The sequence below is a fragment of the Oncorhynchus tshawytscha genome, linkage group LG31 (genome assembly GCF_018296145.1).
Source record: "Oncorhynchus tshawytscha isolate Ot180627B linkage group LG31, Otsh_v2.0, whole genome shotgun sequence".
NCBI classification, from domain to species: Eukaryota; Metazoa; Chordata; class Actinopteri; order Salmoniformes; family Salmonidae; genus Oncorhynchus; species Oncorhynchus tshawytscha.
Genome location: NC_056459.1, coordinates 9,603,291 through 9,612,017, shown reverse-complemented (window position 1 = coordinate 9,612,017; position 8,727 = coordinate 9,603,291). Strand labels below are relative to the sequence as shown.

Below are 8,727 nucleotides of genomic sequence, written 5' to 3'. Positions count from 1 at the left end.
CCTCTCTCTTACTTAAAATGAGACTCTTTTAACAAAGCGCTTAACACCTAACAAACAATTTGTACTTTTTAAATGCACCTTTAACATAGACCAGGCCCTGTTGATACCTCATATCCCAGCGATAATGCCTTACATTTTTCAGCACAACATTGGCTCAACCATTGGCACGACTTTCCCCATGGCCATTGGCTCAACTTACCCCAAGGCAAATATTTTGATTTTATTAGCCCACACAGCTACTTTCAAGACAGATTTAGGACCTCTCATATTGAAACTTATTGAGACCCCAACTGAAGTATAAAACAATCTTAAATGATTTACTTCGGTTTAGATACAAACATCATAAAACCTCTAACATGATAACTCAACTTATCCTTTTGGCTCAAATTGCCCCACTCTCCCCTATGTAGATTTTGGATACATATGGAGTTCATTAGTCATCTGCGTTTTGATACAAGCCTCTGATCTGATTCAAACAACAGGGATTAAATGATCATTATATCTAATGAATGTTGGAAGAATAATTCTGTCCTAACTGGTACAAGATGAGTTGGAGTCCCACCTCACAAGAAGCAGATTCTTTTAAGGCTTTTATTGGAGCTTTCAATAATATTAATACAGTTGCCTATGTGATAGTACTGATTGTATATTCATCAGAATTGAAAGAATTACAAGTGCCAGTAAGTAATCCAACTCCAGGTGCAATATTCACTATAGCCCACTAGAGGACAGCATGGCTTCATGAACCGGTCATTTTTCACAGTTTTGGCTAAGAATATGATAACCTGTTGCATTAATGGCATGTACTGAAACTGGAATGACACGTTAATCAATGTTTGCATATCTAGTCTCACAATGCAGGCAGGTGATGCATGCTTGCCTCATTTCCTGAGGCCATTTTCCGGGGAAAGCCTGAGGGTGCTGTCTTTTTGACGGTTCCTGTTTCCTTCTTTGCCAAACATTTTGTAGTCTGAAGTTTAACAAAACAGAACTCACAATAAGCCTTCAAGCCTGATAGATACACACTATATTTTGGCCCGTAAATCCTGTAATTGCAGATATTCCCTTTCGAAATCTAAGACAGTTCTAGAAAACAGATAACTTACAAAGGGGTAGGGAACACCCGTTAGAGTTCACTTGTTGTGCAGTTCTGTATCTCCTGTGGAAAGTGTTATGGTTCATGGTTAATTGTTGCCTCATTCTTCTCCCATTGCATAACATCCACTAAGTGCTACTGCTGAAATACTACACACTTGTGTACGCAACATGTTATCAACAAACGTTTAAACTGCTAGCCCCCCAACCCCATCCTGTAATCTTAACACACTCGTAAAATAGCTCATAAAAGAGCTAATGTCTTAAAACAGGAGGACCAATCAATTGAAATTAGACCACAGATGCATTCTTATCGTGCTGGAAGCAGGGAGTCCTGACAAAGAAGTCAACAAAGGTGATTTTAGCAAAAAATGTTGCCTTTTTTTCTTTCATATGTCATGTTTGAATGGACTTTACTTAGCTCCAACAGCATTGGACTGAAATGCATTTAGGCAGAGGTAGAGGTAACATCCTGATGGTGAAATGTGACTACACATATCAATCACATTCATATTGTGATAATGATGAATACACAATATATCGCCCAGCCCTAATGCAGATGGCTTATGTTTTTAAAGCACGGGCGATGATTCCAAGCCCTCATAAAGATCCCAACATAAATCCATATCTACATCATCAACTCACACCGAGTCAATGTCCCCATTAAGCTACCAAAATGATATTTTCACAGGCAAACTGAATTCAGAATTCTTTAATAGGCCTGCCACAGTTTCTCCTTTTTCCAGCGTTGTTCGTAATTCCCACTCAAAGCTTGCCTTCCTCAACCAGTTTGTTCAGGCCATTGCAGATCTTGGTGAGATTAGGCCAGAGTGGGCCGCCGGGGGTGTAGAGGTTGGTCAGTAGGTCTGGGTCAGAGTAGTGGTTGAAGACATGCCGAATACGTCCAAAGGATTTGGGTGTCAGGTGTTTCTCCACGAGCTTCAGCAAGATGTCCCTACAATCTGTCAGAAGCTCCATCATGACAGCCTTATCAAATGTGAACTCCACCTGGGCCAGAGGGATGGCAAATAAAGTATTAGTGACAGCACAGTAGTAATTACAGTTCTTCGAACAGCTGTAATCACCATTTAAGGTGCTAGTTTATGGTATTGGCTTCAGGATATAGACTTTTGTAAGTCCCCTTAGGATTTTGTCCAGATAGTTTGACATTTTAGTAGGTATAATCAATGACTGTAGGGAGATGTCAGTTCTATCACGCATGCTTTAGGTTGGGTTAAACTAAGTCTTTGAAGAGTTCTGATGAATGTTCTGATGTAAAGTTACCTCCTGGAAGCTGATTGTCGTCATGACCCCCTGGTGCAGCTTCTTCTTGAAGTCCTGAGCCAGGCTGAGCTCCTCTTTACTGAAGCGGTTGTGCCGAAAGAGAACCCCCACCTTTACCACCACCTTTACCAGGTCCTTGACCACCTTTTGGGCCTCTGTGCGGTTTCCAGAGTGTTCCTTGGAGATGCGGTAGAGCTCGTCCAGGATTTCGCTGCTGGTGTCGTCAATTAACATCTGCACCATGGATTTGCTGGCCATGTGGCTGAGGATTTTCTTCTGGGCCTTCATGGCCATGTCCTTAGAGCTGAAGGACTCCATTTTGACTCTGGGAAGGAATTAGAGTTGATGAGACAGAATAAATGGGTTAAGTGAAATATCTCATTGTCTGGTCCCAGTCCTGTTAGTTCACTGATGTACGCTGGTTTTCTCTGTCAAATTACCTTTATACTTTTACTGTAGTGGGCTAAATCTGGTCACACAGAGTGATTCTTGGTAGTCTTAAACAAATCTACTTTAAAACAAAAGTATACACTTCACACGCATGGTTATGGCCGTAAAAAAAGACAACTGTACCATGTCAGATATACAGTTGAAATGTATTACATTTTGAGTTAATGGCCCAATATTACACCCTATATATCCTGAACAAAAATTTGAACTCAACATGTAAAGGCACAAAAAGCATATTTCACTCAAAAATGTGTTTACATCTCTGCTAGTGAGCATTTCTCATTTGACAAGATAGTCTATCCACTTGACAGGTATGGCATAGCAAGAAGCTGATTAAACAGCATGATCATTACATAGGTGCACTTTGTGCTGGGGACAATAAAATTACACTCTAAAATATGCAGTTTTGTCACACAACACAATGCCACAGATGTCTCAAGTTTTGAGGGACTGTGCAATTGGCATGCTGACTGCAGCAATGTCCACCAGAGCTGTAGCCAGAGAATTGAATGTTAATTTGTCTTCCTTAAGCTGCCTCCAATGTCGTTTTAGAGAATTTGGCAGTACATCCAACCGGCCTCACAACCGCAAACCACGTGTAACCACGCCAGCCCAGGACCTCCACATCCGGCTCCTTCACCTGCGGGACCAGCCACTAGGACAGCTGAGGAAACTGTGGAGCATTTCTGTCTGTAATAAAGATCTTTTGTGGGGAAATTGGCTGGCCCTGGCTCCTCAGTGGGTGGGCCTGGCTCCCAAGTGGGTGGGCCTATGCCCTCCCAGGCCCACCCATGGTTGCGCCCCTGCCCAGTCATGTGAAATACATAGATTAGGGCCTAATATTTTTTTTTCAATTGACTGATTTCCTTATATGAACTGTAACTCAGCAAAACCTTTGAAATTGTTGCATGTTGCGTTTTATTATTTTGTTCAGTATAGTATAAACAAAGGAGCAGTTCGAGGATAAAATGAACTAAGCGCAAATGTCCATAATTTTGGCATATGACCTTGTTCCTGATGACATATTCCCTCTAGGATCTTCTGAATAGCTCATCATGTAGTATTGCACAGTACATAAAGTACTGTAATTGTAGGAGTGTGTATGACCTGTTATTGCAGGGTTTAACATTGCTTCACTCAAGGTCCAGTGACAGAAATGAATAAAAGTGCAAACAATCATCTAATTTCTCCTGGAAACGGGTGTCTCCTCAATAAGTACATGTGGTGTAATCTGTTGGATCTTCTATTCCTCAGGGGATGTTTTCAATGGAACACTCCATGACTCTGCATGGTTGCTCGGATACCAACAGGAAGTGTGATAAGCATGTCACATCACCCAGCCTTTGGAGCTAAATGGTTCTGATACCCTGAAGGGTAAAAACCTTTGTACAGTAGAGGACGTCTAAGATACATTGCAGCTGCCAATTTACCTTCGATGCACTGACTCTGTCATAGGTGTGTTTGACATAGTCTATGGTAAAAGGGTAATTAACCAATTGCATGGGTTATAAAGACCCACTTTGCAACCAGTCAGCTCCATGTTACTTCAATAATCTGTGTGAGAATGAGAGGGGATTCCAGACTGTGTGTATTATCACCTACTCATACGTGGTTATATAAACCATAGCTAGGACTTTCATGTTGACCACATACGTTAGAAACCGCGAACAAAGATAAAACCAGACACGTAATGAAGTAGGTCAGATAGATGGGGAAATCACACTGTAAACTCACTTGCGTATCCCTTCAAGTTTGCAAAGCTAATGGTTACGCTTCTGGGTTTGCACTTAATGTACATTTTCCACACCCATCAGCATCTGCCTGTTTTGCCCGCTAAAAGTTACAGATACTGTATCAACTTATTTCCACCCTCTTCTGATTTGAATAGACCCTGATAAAATCAGCAATGTGGACCTCAGGTGGGACTCTATTATCATTAACATGTTGATCACTTACAGTGCCCTCTGTAATTATTGGGACAGTGACCCATTTTGTTGTCATTTTGGCTCTCTACTCCAGCAGTTTGGATTTGAAATGATACAATGCCTATGAGGGTATTTTCATCTTTATCAGGTGAACCGGTCAGAAATTACTGCACTTTCTTTACGTACTGACCCCATTTTAGGCAACGAAAAGTATTGGGACAAATTCAGTTATATGTGTATTAAAGTAGTCAAAAGTTTAGTGTTTGGTCCCATATTCCTAACACGCAATGATTACGTCAAGTTTATGAATCTACAAACTTGTTGGATGCAATTTGCTGTTTGTTTTGGGTGTGTTTCAGATTATGTTATACCCAATAGAAATGAATGGTAAATCATGTATTGTGTCATTTTGGAGTCACTTATATAATGTTTTTTTTAAACACTTCTACATTAATGTGAACGCTACCATGATTACGGGTAATCCTGAATGAATCGTGAATAATGATGAAGGAGAAAGTTACTGAAGAACAAATGTCATACCTCCCCAAAAATGCTATCCTCCCCTGTTAATATAATGGTGAGAGGTTAGCATGTCTTGGGGGTATGATACAGTATTTGCTCATCTGTAACTTTCTCACTCATCATTATTCACGATTCATTCAGGACTATCCTTGATCATGGGAGCATCCATATTAATGTAGAAGTGTTAAAAAACATATTATATTCTTATTTCCAATCAAATGTATTCAAAAATGACACAATACAATATTTACCATTACTTTTTCTATTGGGCGCAAAATAATCTGAAACACAACCAAAACAAACAGCAAAACTTTGATGTAATCATTGCGTGCTAGGAATATGGGACCAAATACTAAACTTTTGACTACTTTAATACACAAATAAGTGAATTTGTCCCAATTCTTTTGGTCACTTATAATGGGGGGGACTATGGACAGAAAGCGCTGTGATTTCTAAACGGTTCACCCGATATGGATGAAAATACCCCCAAACAATTAAAGCTGACAGTCTGCACTTTAACATCATAGTCATTGTATCATTTCAAATCCAAAGTGCTGGAGTACAGCATCAAAACAACAACAGAAATATGTCACTGTCCCAATAATTACAGAGAGTTCAAACTTGGATCAGTTAAAATGTTGAACTGCATTTGCACACCTTCCTTATGTGTGATTCCTTGAAACAGCCTACATGAAAGCTGACTTACCTCACAAGTCTGGCTGCTTTGTTTCAAAATGTGTTGCACCTTTTTACGGAAGTGTCTGACTTCCTGTGTGAAACAGTCACAAGATGGAGACATTGAAATGAAATAGAAGAAGTTGGCTACCAGTGCCTGTATGCTGTAACTGTCTTCCTTCAAACAGTGAAGGTCTAATTTCCTGGTGGGTCAATGTAAGCTAAAGCAACAGAGCTAATAGTTAGCTGTCTGAGAAACTCATAACACGTAGGCTGTTCAATTTGCAACATTACCTTCTGTGTTGAAGTCCTCCTGGAGAAACTTGTTTCCAAGTGTTTCAAGTAGAAATCAAATCTTACACAAAATATATTGGGCAATTAAATGTGAAGTAACGCCAAAAACAACAAGCAGTTAATTATTCATGGCCTGTGCTCGACTTGGAAATGGGAGATATTTGGTTGTCTTGATTGGCTGATGCCTAATGATTATCAACAACAAGTGACTGGTTTAGGCATCTAATGATTTTCAACAACAAGTGACTGGTTTAGGCATAGGGTTAGCCAGAAGCACATGTGTAGACCATACTTCAGGTCTCAAGAAGGCAGTAGCATGCTAACTTGTTCATTCGCTACACATACTGTATCTATTGCCTTGAATTGGATCATAGCTGAGATCATGCCTATGGACACCCAGTTGCATTGTCAATGTTTGGATAACCTCAAATTGAATGTGTTTAACTCAGCTTTTACACAATGACTCAGCCCCTAAGTTTAGTTGTAGGTCACAGCTGAACAAACTGACAATCTTTTTTCTTCTTCATCCTTTTGCACCAAATTGATTCAGTTCCACAAAGTTCATATTTTCAACTCATCCCCTTGAACTTGTATCTCTTGTTCATATTCAGACCTACAAAGGCTGATTAACTCTGATATCTGCCACAATCCCCCACCCCTTTACACAGGATGTTTTGATACAGATGTATGATCTTAATTTGATCACCCTGTTGCATAACTTCCCTGCAATTCAGGATATTTCAAACTTGTAGTGTATTTGAGGTTTGAAATTCCACTTCAAAATTTCAGACTTGATTTCCCCCGTACAAGTATCAACCCCTTCAAAAATGTCCATTCATTTCAATCCACATAGTAATTCACATTTCCTGTTGCTGCAAGATAATTTCCCTGCTCTAGCAAACTGGCTCAAATGAAGATCCTACATCTGTAAGAGACCCAAGGAGCTTGAGGATATTGGTGCATACTATAATGATCTGTTTCCTTTCACGATATTGGGTAACTTTAAAGTGGAGCAATCAAATGTAATATACTTGAATAAGCATAACAATCCCAAAAGCACACGTACAAACTCACAAACGTATACACACGCACACACAGTTGCCCACAGAGTTCTTTTTAAGCTACTAGAAAGCTATTATCACTCTTTTCCCCACAAGGTTTTGTCTTTGTCTTGTCTTCAAGTGGCTCTGATAATCACAGACGTGGTCATTGTCGCTAAACCGATGGGACTAAAAATATGACCTGCTCATATTTTCCATGCATTCTCCATCTTTAGCAATGTAACCAAGCACCCACTCTTTAAAAAGAGGTTTGACATTATGGTTAATGTCTTACATAAAACTGAGGCTGTGGAGTTTAAACAATGCTGTTTTGGGGCATAAATGTTTGAGCTCATTTGAAGGCACATGGCTGCACTGTACACTGGCTCACAGACAAACATTTGCTTATACAGAAACACACAAGTATGCACAACAACACATACACTCACACACTGCGTGCTAGCAGACACCCGTAGACTTCCAGTGATTGTGCTAACGCTAGTTAGCATTGGCTCACAAAACTACCTCTAACTTCACAAACCACACATCATCTTCCACTGAAATTACAGTGCTATGACATGCTTACCTGAGTGCCTATTCACCCTTGGCTCCAGATAGACTCAGTGCTCCTGAGTCAGATGATAAGTCTCCTAGAGGAGGATTCACATAAAGGGGTTGGATGATCACAGTGCCCTCTCGCTATACCGACCACCCTGTCTCTGCCTACCTCAGAAGCATTTCCTTAAATAACACATTTCTTCTCTCTCTCTCTCTCTCTCTCTCTCTCACCAGTGCAGATGAATGAAAAGAGGTGAGGAGAGGAAGCAATGTAACACTATTTAGACACACCCCTACAGCACATTAGGCAAGTTTTTTTTTTTTAACCCTGAGCTAAAGTATCAGCATGCAATTCCTTCAACAAAGGCCCTAAACCACTAGATTCAATTGAAAATAAACTGTGATCCTCCAAGATCAAGTATTTTTGTTGGCAAGCAAAAGGTGGGCAAACATTCAGAATACTCCCTCAAAAGGAAGTAAGGCTTTTGTCAAAAGTTGGTACATTTGCAGAAAGGTTGATTATATATGCATAAAGTGTACTCCCTATTCATGCAATGACACCATGTGCCTTGACAACAGACAGGAAGTGCAATGCAAGCAGTTTCCATCTTGATTCTTCACTATATTTATTTCATTTAACCAGGCAAGTCAGTTAAGAACAAATTCTTATTTACAATGACAGCCTACCCAGGCCAAAACTTAACCCGGACAACACTGGGCCAATTGTGCACCAACCTATGGGACTCCCAGTCACAGCTGGTAGTGAAACAGCCTGGAATCGAACCAGGGTCTGTATTAACACCTCTAGCACTAAGATGCAGTGCCTTAGACTGCTGCAGCACTTGGGAGACCTATCAGCTAATTAGATCAAACTGAAGTAGAAA

General features: G+C 40.2%; 1 protein-coding gene across 2 annotated transcripts; it reads right to left on the bottom strand.

Annotated features, from left to right (window-relative positions):
* Positions 1-577: 577 nt before the first annotated feature.
* On the bottom strand, positions 578-8,090 carry LOC112229766 (tumor necrosis factor alpha-induced protein 8-like protein 2). 2 transcript variants are annotated; one of them, XM_024395790.2, is made up of 4 exons: positions 7,872-8,090; positions 5,983-6,045; positions 2,380-2,704; positions 578-2,103 (listed from the first exon to the last, which is right to left on the bottom strand). In XM_024395790.2, the coding sequence occupies exons 3-4, from the start codon at positions 2,695-2,697 to the stop codon at positions 1,861-1,863; spliced, it is 561 nt and encodes a 186-aa protein (XP_024251558.1). In that variant the 5' UTR covers positions 2,698-2,704; positions 5,983-6,045; positions 7,872-8,090; the 3' UTR covers positions 578-1,860. The 2 variants fall into 2 exon arrangements, with proteins under 2 accessions (XP_024251558.1, XP_024251557.1); XM_024395789.2 differs by lacking the exon at positions 5,983-6,045 and having other exon boundaries at positions 7,872-8,089.
* Positions 8,091-8,727: the final 637 nt, after the last annotated feature.

Coding starts and splice junctions, on each gene's coding strand:
- LOC112229766 (XM_024395790.2), bottom strand. CDS start 2,697: ATGGAGTCCTTCAGCTCTAAGGACATGGCCATGAAGGCCCAGAAGAAA. Junction 2,104..2,379: donor CGACAATCAGCTTCCAGGAG/GTAACTTTACAT, acceptor CCTCTGGCCCAG/GTGGAGTTCACATTTGATAA.